Below are 13373 nucleotides of genomic sequence, written 5' to 3'. Positions count from 1 at the left end.
ACTTTTATTCCTCAACATTATCCAAGAATTGTACAGAAATTCTTGTACGTAAGATGTCGCCATAAGACTACAGACAGTGTAAAAGCTTTTCACTGTACTCCTCCAATGGAGTACAAATGACAAGAAAAAGGATGAAGTGTATTTTATAGGAGGCCATTTAAGTCTCTCAAAAGTGTGCTCTGCCATTTAACTGTCTTTACTGATTTTCTACCTCAAAGCCATTTCTCACCATAAAAGGAGCTACTACAGAACAAAAGCTATATACTAAAGGTGTGCAATACTGTCTAGCATGCATTGCAGTTTGGTGCATTGGTCAAAATGGCTATTCATATTAACACCAAGGAGAAAACACAACAGGGATAGACAGCCTATTAATTTTAACACAGTTGGTAGAATCACCAACATGTTTTGGATGTTCCTGACAGATTACAAGAGTTCATTTATCAGGACAGAATGAACATACTAAAGAAAAGAAAATGCAAGGGTGACCTAATAAAGATCTTTAAAATTAAGGAAGACTTTAATATGGTGAATACATAGAAAATGTATTTACCCTTGTGAGGAGGGTAAAATCCAAGGCTATGGGTATAAGGTAGCCACTGAGAAATCAAAGAGAGGATTTCAGGAGACACCTCTTTGTCCAGAGAATTCTAGGGAATTCGGAACAAGTCACCACAGGGAGCGGTGAAAACAAAGAAAGTATAGATACAATTCAGGAGATTAAAAACAAGAGGCGGACGGGAGTAGAGCGTAATGCTGATAAAGAAGGATGGAGGAACGTTCAAAGGGTCAGACTGTGCCTATCTTTGTGCTCTACATTCTGACACTGGTGTGATTGTGCTCATTTGTATGCTGCATATTGTACGCTGCATATTGTATGCTGCATATTGTATGCAATTCTATGAATCTGTTGCACTTATGCAGCAAATGTCTTCAAAGTTTGTGAGAAGATTTGTAGCTCGGGTGCTCATGTTGTGGTTCTGCTCGCCGAGCTGGGAATTTGTGTTGCAGACATTTCGTCCCGTCTAGGTGACATCCTCAGTGCTTGGGAGCCTCCTGTGAAGCGCTTCTGTGATCTTTCCTCCGGCATTTATAGTGATTTGAATCTGCCGCTTCCGGTTGTCAGTTCCAGCTGTCCGTTGCAGTGGTTGGTATATTGGGTCCAGGTCGATGTGCTTATTGATTGAATCTGTGGATGAGTGCCACGCCTCTAGGAATTCCCTGGCTGTTCTCTGTTTGGCTTGTCCTATAATAGTAGTGTTGTCCCAGTCGAATTCATGTTGCTTGTCATCTGTGTGTGTGGCTACTAAGGATAGCTGGTCGTGTCGTTTCGTGGCTAGTTGGTGTTCATGGATGCGGATCGTTAGCTGTCTTCCTATTTGTCCTATGTAGTGTTTATATTAGATTAATTACAGTGTGGAAACACGCCCTTCGGCCCAACAAGTCCACACCGACCCGCCGAAGCGCAACCCACCCATACCCCTACACTTAACCCTTCACCTAACACTACGGGCAATTTAGCATGGCCAATTCACCTGACCTGCACATCTTTGTGACTGTGGGAGGAAACCGGAGCACCTGGAGGAAACCCACGCAGACACGGGGAGAACGTGCAAACTCCACACAGTCAGTCGCCTGAGGCGGGATTTGAACCCGGGTCTCTGGTGCTGTGAGGCAGCAGTGCTAACCACTGTGCCGTGTTCTGTGCAGTCCTTGCATGGGATTTTGTACACTACATTGGTTTTGCTCATGCTGGGTATGGGGTCCTTCGTTCTAGTGAGTTGTTGTCTGAGAGTGGCTGTTGGTTTATGTGCTGTTATGAGTCCTAGTGGTCGCAGTAGTCTGGCTGTCAGTTCGGAAATGCTCTTGATATACGGTAGTGTGGCTAGTCCTTTGGGTTATGGCATGTCCTCGTTCCGTTGTCTTTCCCTTAGGCATCTGTTGACAGATAACCAGGTTTGACCTACAAAGAGTGAAACCTGAAAGCAACAACACCCCCAGATTCTATGGACTATCTAAAGTGCACAAACCAGACATCCCACTCAGACCCATAGTATCACTACCAGGGACACCATCACACAAACTGGCTAAAGAACTACCGCAGAAACTGAAACACCTGATCAGCGGATCCAGACACTCTATACAATCAACACAGGAATTCTTGGACATCATCAGAAATATACACATAGACAAGAAACAAACCATGGTCTCATTCGATGTAACGGAACTGTTCACCTCTATCGACAAAACCCTAGCCAGAGAAACAATAGCCAACCTGCTGGACATACAGAACAGACAACAGGACGGGGAACCTATCAATAAAGTCGGCATACTCAAACTACTGGACCTGTGCCTCACAACACACTTCACATTCAACAACCAAATATATGAACAAATCAACAGCACACCCATGGGCTCTCACCCATCTCTGGACTCATAGCAGAAGCGGTAATGCAAAGATTAGAACAAACAGTCTTACCGCAAATTCAACCCAAACTCTGGGTCAGATATGTAGATGACACCTTCGTAATCATTAAGAACACAGAAATAGAGAACACACAACGGATCATCAATGCCACACTCACAGGAATCCGATTCACTCGAGAGGAAGAAAAGGACAACCAACTCCCATTCCTGGACGTGATGGTACAGAGAACACCTAACGGAGAATTCACCACAAAAGGTATAAAGGAAAACCACAAACACAGACCAAGTCCTAAACTACGAAAGCAACCACCCCAACACACACAAAAGTTGCATCAAGACACTATTCAAAAGAGCCACAACACACTGCAGTACACCAGAACTGCAAAAAGAAGAACACGTATACAATGTATTCGCCAAAAACGGATACCCGCACAATTTCATCAACAGATACCTAAGGGAAAGACAACGGAACGAGGACATGCCACAACCCAAAGGACTAGCCACACTACCATACATCAAGAGCACTTCCGAACTGACAGCCAGACTACTGCGACCACTAGGACTCATAACAGCACACAAACCAACAGCCACTCTCAGACAACAACTCACCAGGATGAAGGACCCGATACCCAGCATGAGCAAAACCAATGTAGTGTACAAAATCCCATGCAAGGACTGCAGAAAACACTACATAGGACAAACAGCTAACGATACGCAACCACGAACACCAACTAGCCACGAAACGACACGACCAGCTATCCTTAGTAGCCATACACACAGATGACAAGCAACATGAATTCGACTGGGACAACACTACTATTATAGGACAAGCCAAACAGAGAACAGCCAGGGAATTCCTAGAGGCATGTCACTCATCCTCAGATTCAATCAATAAGCACATCGACCTGGACCCAATATACTGGTCACTGCAACGGACAGCTGGAACTGACAACCGGAAGCGGCAGATTCAAACCACTACAAATGCCGGAGGAAAGATCACAGAAGCGCTTCACGGGAGGCTCCCAAGCACTGAGGATGTCACCTAGACAGGGGACGAAACGTCTGCAACACAAATTCCCAGCTCGGTGAACAGAACCACAACAGCAAATGTCTGCTTGTCCTTCTTTCCCTCACATCACCCTTGGGGAGTTGAGGTAAGATATTTTTATCTTTTCACAAAGGTTTTGTTTGCCAGGAAGTACAGCACATACTCTTGGGCATTGCGCCAATGAAGGCAGTGGGATCATCAGGTGCTAGGATAAGCAGTTGATAAAGTACGTGAGAGTCAACCAGCACAAGCAGGCCACCACATTCTAGACAGATTAATTCTTTATCTTTTACTGCATGAACACTCACTCAAGGCAGTTTCTTGAAAATTTAGGTGGAAGAGTAAGTTTGCAATACAGCCAGATTCTCAAGCTGGGAAACAGCTCCTCAACATGAACCTTCCCGTTATAGCTTACATCAACGTGACTACTTAGTGCTGAGACATCACTTTGTATTGTTTAAAAAAAGGCAACTCCTGGTCTAATGATAGATCCAGCCTTCACATCTACAATACAGAGCCTTCTACCAACGGTAGCTGTGTGTTAAATGAAAAGTTAGGCCTGGATTTGCAGATGGGGTACAACATAACTATGAAGTACAAATGAAAAGGCGAAATTTCGATAAACTTGAATTACAGGGAGTGAAGCATCTCTCAAACTCCTGCCATGATCATCTAGTTGGGTCTGGCAGAGACACCAGAGACCAAAAGGAACTAGCAAATTAATTGTTACATGTAGGGATAATTGGGTGAGCACTTGACTGATGTGTACAAAGAACAAGTAAATCACCTGGTAAGCTAAGATATTGAATGTCAATTGGATTCTAATCACAGTTGATATTTTACTTGGGGCTAATTCTATACTTAAACATCCAAATAAATATCGCAATGAAAGGTACTGGCCAACAGTGGACTTTGTGGAGTCTAAGTGGAATCAAAGAAACTTTGACCAGAAAAGTGAAACTCTAGACTGTCTATCCAGCATTTACTCTCTGGCATTTGACACCTTCCAGTCATATGTCTTCAGATAATTACTTTCTCCCAATCGTCCTGCAGCAGTCGACTTCTTACTATGAAATAGTCCCATAAGCATCCCTCTTAACTTCCTTAAGTCACCAAATTTCACTGACTAGCCTATATTTTGAATATTAATTGGCTTCTAACCACAGTTAACATTTTACTTGGGCTAATTCTATTCTTAAACAACCAGAGAATAACATTTCTCCAAGATCCTGATCAACATTGCTTCCCAGGTAAACACTGTCAAAAAACCTAGATAAAGCTATTACAAACATATATCAATATATTTACAGCAGTGGTGGATAGAGTTTTGGATATCAAAGGTACTAAAGGAATTGGTGATGTGCAGGAAAGTAAAAATGTAGAATGGATACATTGACCAAGGTCCAAGGGTCTACTCTTGCTCTGACACTCATGACCTTAACTGCTAATTCATCTTAAATCTGTTTGTGGTTGACTGCTTTCACAAAGTGGCTATTCTAATCACTTATGAACAGTGCATTCAGTTCAGAAGTAACTCATTTTTACATTGTGCAAAAGCATCACAAACATGAAGTGGTTTTATACTCAGCAGTGAATCTTCAATAGCACAGTCCAAACCCATGAACCCTTCAATCTAGAGGGGCCAAATCAAACGCTATCTTGACATGGAACCATATTAGCTGAAAATGTGTTGCTGGAAAAGCACAGCAGGTGAAGGGCTTATGCCCGAAACATCGATTCTCCTGTTCCTTGGATGCTGCCTGACCTGCTGCGCTTTTCCAGCAACACATTTTCAGTTCTGATCTCCAGCATCTGCAGTCCTCATTTTCTCCTCCATGGAACCATATTATCAAGCCTTCATCATTGGTGGGCAAATATTCTGGAGCTCCCTCCCTACAGTACTGTGGGTGCACTGACACCACCTAGACGGCACCAGTTAAAACCAGTGGCTCACCACCACCTTCACAATGACAATTAATGCTGACCTTGTGATTAACACCCCAAATTCATGAATGAATAAATTTTAAAAATAACAACATTGTTATCAAGATGATTGTCAATTAGACAGTGGAGACACTCTAAAATTATGGGAGAATCCAGTCATTACTATCTCCCTGAAGAACCTGGTCCAACATTCAATATTGGTTACTTCTGCTCTGTTCAACTTTGACTTTCTGCACATTTTTTTGGAAAGGAAATATGGGATGTGGTTAGGCCAGCAGTTATTTCCAGTCTCTAATTGCCCAGAGATGATTGCGAGTCAACTACATTGCTGTGGATCTGGAGTTACACGTAGGCCAGACCAGATAAGGATGGTAGATCTTCTTTCCTTAAGGACATTAGTGAACCAGATGGGTTTTTACAACACTCGACAGCAGCTACACTAAACTGAGTCAACTGATGGAATTAGCATGCTCCAAGATTTCCAAGCTGATTACCTTATTCTGCCAAAAGATGCTGAGGATAGGTCTAACTCAGAAGATAGAAACTGTTGAGCCCATTTATCGCATTAATTCTCTCCTATAGAGGAGTACACAGAGAATACAGGCTTGGTAGAATCTCAGTTTAGATTAGATTCCTTAAGTGTGGAAACAGCCCTTCGGCCCAAACAGTCCACACCAACCCTCCGAAGAGTAACCCACCCAGATCCGTTTCCCTCTGACTAATGCACCTAATACTATGGCCAATCTTTGTGACTGTGTAAGGAAAACACAGCACCTGGAGGAAACCCACACAGACACAGGGAGAATGTGCAAACTACACACAGATAGTCACCCGAGGTGGTAACTGAACCCGGGTCCCTGGCGCTGTGAGGGAGCAGTGCTAACCACTGAGCCACCATGCTGCCCTGGCCACTTAGTATCTGATCAGGTTGCTGTTGTAACCAATAGGTGCTGATTGCAGCATCAAGTGGTTGTGGAATGGAGATATGTGAAGCTATCACCAACACCAAGTGTCACACATGGAAAAAAAGAAGAACAGGAGGGTCAGACATCCTGCTGACTCAGAGCTGGCTCTGAGGGAGCTGGATCAGTGTCTAGGACCCTCCATGTATGAATAAAGGGTGACTTGGTGAAGGGATACCGGCCTCTTTGGAGTTATGTTCTCCAATGATTGCACAACGATCAGCCCCATTCATGAATCGCAGATACTGATGCAGTTAAAAAAAAACACCAAGTGTCACAAGGTCAATGATGACAGAATGGTGATATGGCAACAACCTGGATGGACCATGACATTTCTCTGTCTGATGGTCAAACCAAACTCTTCACCTGCCAATGAAGGTTATCCTCAAAGAATGTTACTGTAGCATCATCAGTAAACAGCGAATAAATAAAGATCCAAAGCAATGATGTCACTTATTCTGAACACACAATAGCAGTACAAAAAGACTGAAAAATCTTGAAGATGCAATTGTTGAAAGGAGAAGTATTGTCACTTTCTTAAAGCTAGCTTGCCTCAGTTCCCAGTGATCCTGCTTTTCAAGACCCATCTAGGACAGAGTCATAGAGAGGTACAACACAGAAACAGACCCTTTGGTCCAACTTGTCCATACCGATCAGATGTCCAAATTAATCTCGTCTCATTTGCCAACATTTGGCCATTATCCCTCCAAACCCTCCCTATTCATATACCCATCCAGATGTCTTTTAAATGTTGCAATTGTACCAGCCTCCAACAATTCCTCTAGCAGCTCATTCCATGCACGCAACACCCTCTGCGTGAAAAGGTTGCCCCTTGGGTCCCTTTTGTATCTTTCCCCTCTCACCTTAAACCTATGCCTGCTAGTTTTGGACTCCCCTACCTCAGGGAAAAGACCTTGTCTATTTACCCTATCCATGTTCCTTATGATTTTATAAACCTCTATAAAGTCACCCCTCAGTCTCTGACAATCCAGGGAAAATTGCCCCAGCCTATTCAGCCTCTCCCTATAGCTCAAACACTGCAACCTTGGCAACATCCTTGTAAATCCTTTCTGCACCCTTTCAAGTTTCAAAACAACTTTCCTAAAGCAGGAAGAGTAGAATTGCACATAGTATTCCAAAAATGGCCTAACCAATGTGCTGTACAGCCGCAACAGTCCCAACTCCTATACTCAATGCTCTGACCAATAGAAGCAAACTTCCAAACACCTTCGTCACTATCCTATCTACCTGGGCCTCCACTTCAAGGACTATGAACCTGTGCTGCAAGTCTCTTTGTTCAGCAACACTCCCAGGACCTTACCATTAACTGTATAAGGCCTGCCCTGATTTGCCTTTCCAAAATGCAGCACCTTGCATTTATCTAAATTAAACTCCATCTGCCATTCTTCGGCTCATTGACCCATCTGATCAAGATTCCTTTGTAATCTGAGGTAACCTTCTTCGCTGTCCACGACACCTGCAATTTTGGTGTCATCTGCAAACTTACTAACCATACTTCTTAAGTTCACATCTAAATCATTTTATATGAATGACAAAAAAAACAGTGGACCCAGCACTGATCCTTCATAAAGTTTTACAGCATGGAAACAGATCCCTCAGACCAACCAGTTCACACCGACCATAACGCCAAACGAAACTTGTCCCGCCTGCCTGCTCCTGGCCCATATCTCTGCAAACGCTTTCTATTCATGTACTTATCTAAATATCTTTTAAATGTTGCAACTGTACCCCCATCCACCACTTCCTCCAGAAGTTTATTCCACACACTGTAAAACGGTTGAGTCCATAAACTTACATTGGTGCTTGTGTGACATCGGTGAGAAAATGTTATATTGTCTGATACTGTGTCTTTTGACTATGATGTTAAATCGATGCCCTGTATACGCATTCAATTCCACTGCATTATGCAAATTGGAAAATATTGTTTTGGTGGCCTCACAAACATGTCACACCAATCAAAACAGATATGATTAAGTAATTTATGTTTGAATCGGTTTACTGCATACAAAATGGCCACTGTCCTGCAACAAACTACACTTGCATAGCACCTTTAACATAATAGGTCATCCATTGGCATTTCAGAGGAAAGAACAGAATAAGCGATGGGAGAATTAATAACAAAGTCGACCATAATCTCATGTAAACAGATAGATGTGAAAAGAGAGGTCACTAGATTAGCATTCAAGAACTAAGATTCAAATCCCACCTTGGCAGATGATGAAATATGATTTCAACCAAACAAAATCCATAAGTAAAAAAGCTTGCTTACTGGCGACCATAAGCTACAGGAGTAAAATTAGGCCATTCAGCCCATTGAGTCTGCTCTCCCATTTGATCATGACTGATATATTTGTCAACCCCATTAACCTGCCTTCTTCCTTTAACCTTTGATTCCCTTCCTAATCAAAAATCTGAATTAGACTTGACCTCCACACCCTTCTGCGACAATAAATTTCACAGATTCACCATCCTCTGGCTGAAGGAATTCTTCCTCATCTCAGTTCTAAAGGGTCATCCCTTCCCTCTGAGACTGTGCCCTCGGGTTCAGTATAAACTATATAAAACTGTCATTTGATGTAAAAATCCATCTGGTTCACTAATGTCCTTTAGGAAAAGAAATTTATCATCCTTATCTGATCAGGACTACATGCGAATCCAGAGCAATACGGTTGACTTTTAACTGTCTGGGCAATAAATGCTGGCCGAGCAAGTGATGCCTATATTCAAAGAACAAGTAAAAGAAAGAAATCAAACATAACTTAACATAACATAAGGAAGTGTAGTTGGCCATTTAGCTCTGAGTCTGCATCACCTTTCCACAAGATAATGGCCAATCTACATCAACTCCAATTTCGCACACTATCCCCAAATCCTAACACAAAACAAACTACACCAGACAGCTGGAAGATCTGTCAGAATTGAAGAGGTCAGGGAAGTGGGAGGGTGAGAATAAACAGGAAGCCAGAGTCACCATCAAAAACTCGGGAAATGTATTCTACGGACCAATATTTATACAAGTGTATGACTCAATGTAGTTGCGTGTTGTGAAGATGGCGATAAACGGGTTGAGGTAATGATGGATTACTGCTGAATTCCAGCTCTTGTTTTCCACCACTGGAGGCTGACCCTTCAGATCTAACATTTATAAAGCCTGAAGAACTTTTCTAAAATGTTCTCTTCCTGGTCATGTTCTCTTCTCTTTCACCATGTGTTCACTCATTTCTTTTTGGAGCCCCCGTTAACCCTTCCAAAAGATGTTAAATGAGAGGGACACTGTAGAAATACAAGTTATCACTGTACAAGAGGTCATTAAAATGCCTCAAAGCTCAGAAGAGGACCTCACTCTCACTGGCTCTTCATTTAGCAAAAATTGTCACCATCGAAGCTAACAAAAAAGGATTAATTTTACTAAAAATAAATAATTGAATTAAGCAATTAAATGGATTGAGAACAAGTTGTTAACATTATCGGTGTTCCTGAGTCAGCAGTGATCAACAGCAATCTTCCTTGTATTCCTGCCTTTCATGTAACAAAACATCTCTCAGCATTTCACAGAAGAACAGCATTAGGAATGGTCAAGTAATCCAGTGCAGAGAGATTACTAAATATTATGAAAACTGGAGCTTTGAGAAGGTTATATCCTCATTAAAATAGCTCGCTGTTAAGATAAACCATAGGAATACAAGAACAGGAGGAGCTGATCTCGTTCTCAAGTGTATGCTGTTTTTCAATGAACAACAATCCAGCTTGATTTCCTATCGTTTGCTTCAATACCCTTGGCTAACCAAAATCTATCTTTTGGAGTTTTAAAATTACTAATTGGTAAATGGCCACTTACAAGAGTGGGGCGGGTCAAACTTTCTGCCATAATGTGTGAAGAATTGTTTTCTAATTTCACTCCTGAAAAAGATCTGGTCCCAACTGTTTGACTGTGCCTCCAGTGCTATTTCCCCAATTTAGGATTGATTAACAGAGATTGTTATTTCCCGGTTCATCCAGAGTATCTTTAAATAAAAAGATGATCATTGAGGTCAGATACCAAATTCAACCAACATGTCCTTTGGTAACATGAATTCGCTTCAACAGGGTGACTTTACCTGATGTGTCAATGCTAATGTTAGCTATTGTAACATATGAAACTGGGCATGAATATTGTGAAATTGAAGAAGCCAAGCTTGAATGCTTCCATGCTACATTGTCCAGTCACTTACTTGCATAAAGCACATGTGGAACAGCTAAGGCAGTGTTTAAAAATTAAAATTCGAAATCTTCCAAAACAGCTAGAACTGTACTATTAAAGGAAAAATTCAACAAAGCATGATTAATTGCTCCTACCCCTTTCTCTGACATGTGCCAATCCACCTCAAAGTATATTCATCAACTTTGTAACAGTTTCGGCTTTGCACAGTTGCTAAACTGGTGTATGCAAATTGAGTATTAAGATGACTCCAGGTCATGGAGCAGTTTTCTAGGTGTCAGCCTAATACTACACTACTCCTGAGAGACTAGAACATGCCTTTGTCTTCACCCTAAACACATGCCTTTTAATGGCAAAGCAAAAACTGACCTCATGGTAAAATCCATCACTTTGCAAATCGTTAACAGCTCCCAAAAGCAAGTAGCTCTGACCCTCTACCAGTGAATATGAGGTCGGAGGCACTTTAATCAGTTCCTCACTATTAATATCAGTTATAGTATAAGATTACACCACGATAGTGTTTCAGTGCCAGTCTGGTCACATCTTGACTGCACCATGTGCTTATGACATCACAGCATGGGCTAACAAACTGGGTTGTACAATCTCTACAGAGTTCATGGTAACCCCAGCAGCCTGTCTGCCCGTCCAGAGCTTTGTACATTCACCCCATAAACAATGACGCTGAGTCTACGTGTCTTTTAACTCTCTTGTTAACCCTGTTTCATGTGGATGCTGTGCTATAATAAAGAAGTGTTTCTTCCAATAGCAGCATTGGTTCACCCAGCCTCCAATAGGTAGTCACTGAGAGTATGCTATTATTTGGGGCTGAGGGGGTCCCCAAATGCCCTCCGACATTAGGGCAACATCCCAGCCTCTGAATCCCATTCCAGGACTCAACAGCCTCAAACAAACAATGTGCCCTCTAAGCGCTACAGTCACAGTGCAAGATTCCGTGGAGACTTTCTCAGCATTGATTCCCAGTTTTAGAATTCACTGCCGTGGATGGATGTTGGATGCCCAGCAGGAAAAAAACTGAGGAAACGTTGGCCATGGAAGAGGCCCATTGTAACATGCCCAAATTGTTCTCAGCCTGTAAATCCTTCTTCCAACACATGACAATGGCAGGCACCATGAACAGGAGAGATTCTTAGTCGTTCAGGTAATGGGAAAACAGTTGGATCTTCTCCCATCAACATCCATAGTTCCAGGTTCCAATGCACATATGTTGCCAACGTAACTGAAGCCTCCTAAGTGACACACCACCGCAAACCCCAGGAGTATATGAAAATAAAATGTCACGGTGCTTCCCCCACACACTCGCAGATACAACACTTAGACACACATCACAGTTACCTTGGTACAGACAACGTATTAACGTTGCTCACTTAACAACCCATCTAAACGTATAGTGCCACTCTACAACAGGCAAACTATCCTACTCTGCGTCCTAAGGGTACATCTAAGTGCAACTTCCAACTGTCAAATAGACGAGAGCAGTTGCACACAAAACATTCCATGCTGAATGCAGGTGGCTTTTTGACATTCCTCACCTTCCTTAACCCTCAGTTCCAGACATCCAAAATAAACTCAAAAAAGGAGACACCAAACTCGAATAAAATTTGGGTTGCGTCAACAGCAAAATTCTGGAATTCACTTTTGAAATTGGAAAGTAGTAACCTTCTAAAAGACAATTTGTTCGTCTGGAAACTCCTATCTCCTTCAAGAATTTTTTTTTTCCCCCATTACCAGAATTTTCTTTTGAAATCAAAACACAGCGTCTTTACCTGGGGATGGTTATGCATTTGGTGTTAATACTCTGCGTGGTAATTGCTTTCTCCAACTCGTCCAACTGGCCGGTTTTCTTCAGCTTTTTCACCAAACTTTTAACCGCTTTCTCACACCATTTCTCCTCCTGGCCGTTTTGTTCTCCTTTCTTCCAGCCCAGGAGACGTTTGACAATCGGCGGAGTGAAAGGCAGGATCGAAGACATTTCCCGCACGGGGTTGGCTTATTCCGTCTTTAATTCTTTTTTTTAAAAAAAAAACAACAACAAAAAAAAACTCTATTTTAAAAAAAAACACACACACACGCACGCACAAACTCCGAGCCCAAGATCGCGTTCCCCTCAAGACTTTCCCGAAGTTTCTTCAAAACTTTCTCCTCAGTCTGACTGCAGCCCGGCCGCACCACCCCTCCTGAAAGGGGGAGGTGGGGGGGGCGCGAGCTCCGTAACCCTCCGCTCCCTCAATCGAGTGCCTCCGCCTATCCTGGCCTTGCCGTCGGTAAACGCGCCGGCTTCTGGCCCCCCCCCTCCCCTCTCTCCTTTCACGTTTTACGCAAGCTGGGAAAAAATTCAAAGGGAGGGAAGTTACTTTTTTTTTTCCTCTTTCCTCCCCCCCCCCCCGGGGTTAAAACAAAAAAAAGTTGCTCCTTTTTTTTTAAAAGTCTGCTGCTGAAATCACTCCGCCGGAGTTGGTGGGGGTGTTGATGTGATCCGCCGCCCACTCTCAGATCAACTTTCGAGAGTCTTGTCTGATGTAAATTACTTTACAAGCCGGCTGTAGCAGAGGAGACTGAGCAGCCAGTGTTTTGTGTGTATGTGTGTGTGAGAGAGAGAGAGACAGGGAGAGAGAAAAAAAGTGTCATTGCCTAGACCTACCCCCCTCCCTTTCAACACCAATCACAGAGAAGCCTATGAAAGCTTCACATTTAACCCAGCCCAGAATTAGAATTTCACTGAGACTCTACACATCTCCTCAAAAATGCAGCAGTA

General features: G+C 42.7%; 1 protein-coding gene across 3 annotated transcripts in view; it reads right to left on the bottom strand.

Annotated features, from left to right (window-relative positions):
* The window catches only part of LOC122540896 (SMAD family member 3), a 119465-nt gene extending 106351 nt beyond the window's left edge, over nt 1-13114 (bottom strand). The window contains exons 1-2 of one of the 3 annotated variants that reach the window (XM_043677172.2): nt 12973-13114; nt 12385-12625 (exon numbers count right to left, since the gene is read on the bottom strand). In XM_043677172.2, coding sequence (XP_043533107.1) covers nt 12385-12590 — 206 coding nt within the window. In that variant the 5' untranslated portion in view covers nt 12591-12625; nt 12973-13114. Of the gene's footprint in view, nt 1-12384; nt 12841-12972 lie in introns of those variants that run through there. The other 2 variants (XM_043677171.2, XM_043677173.2) reach the window with 2 other exon arrangements.
* Nucleotides 13115-13373: the final 259 nt, after the last annotated feature.

The sequence above is a fragment of the Chiloscyllium plagiosum genome, unplaced genomic scaffold (assembly GCF_037043375.1).
Source record: "Chiloscyllium plagiosum isolate Xiang-an unplaced genomic scaffold, Cpla_swu_hap1 HiC_scaffold_39, whole genome shotgun sequence".
NCBI classification, from domain to species: Eukaryota; Metazoa; Chordata; class Chondrichthyes; order Orectolobiformes; family Hemiscylliidae; genus Chiloscyllium; species Chiloscyllium plagiosum.
Note: the sequence above shows the minus strand (reverse complement) of the source record. Positions and strands in the feature narration are given on the sequence as shown.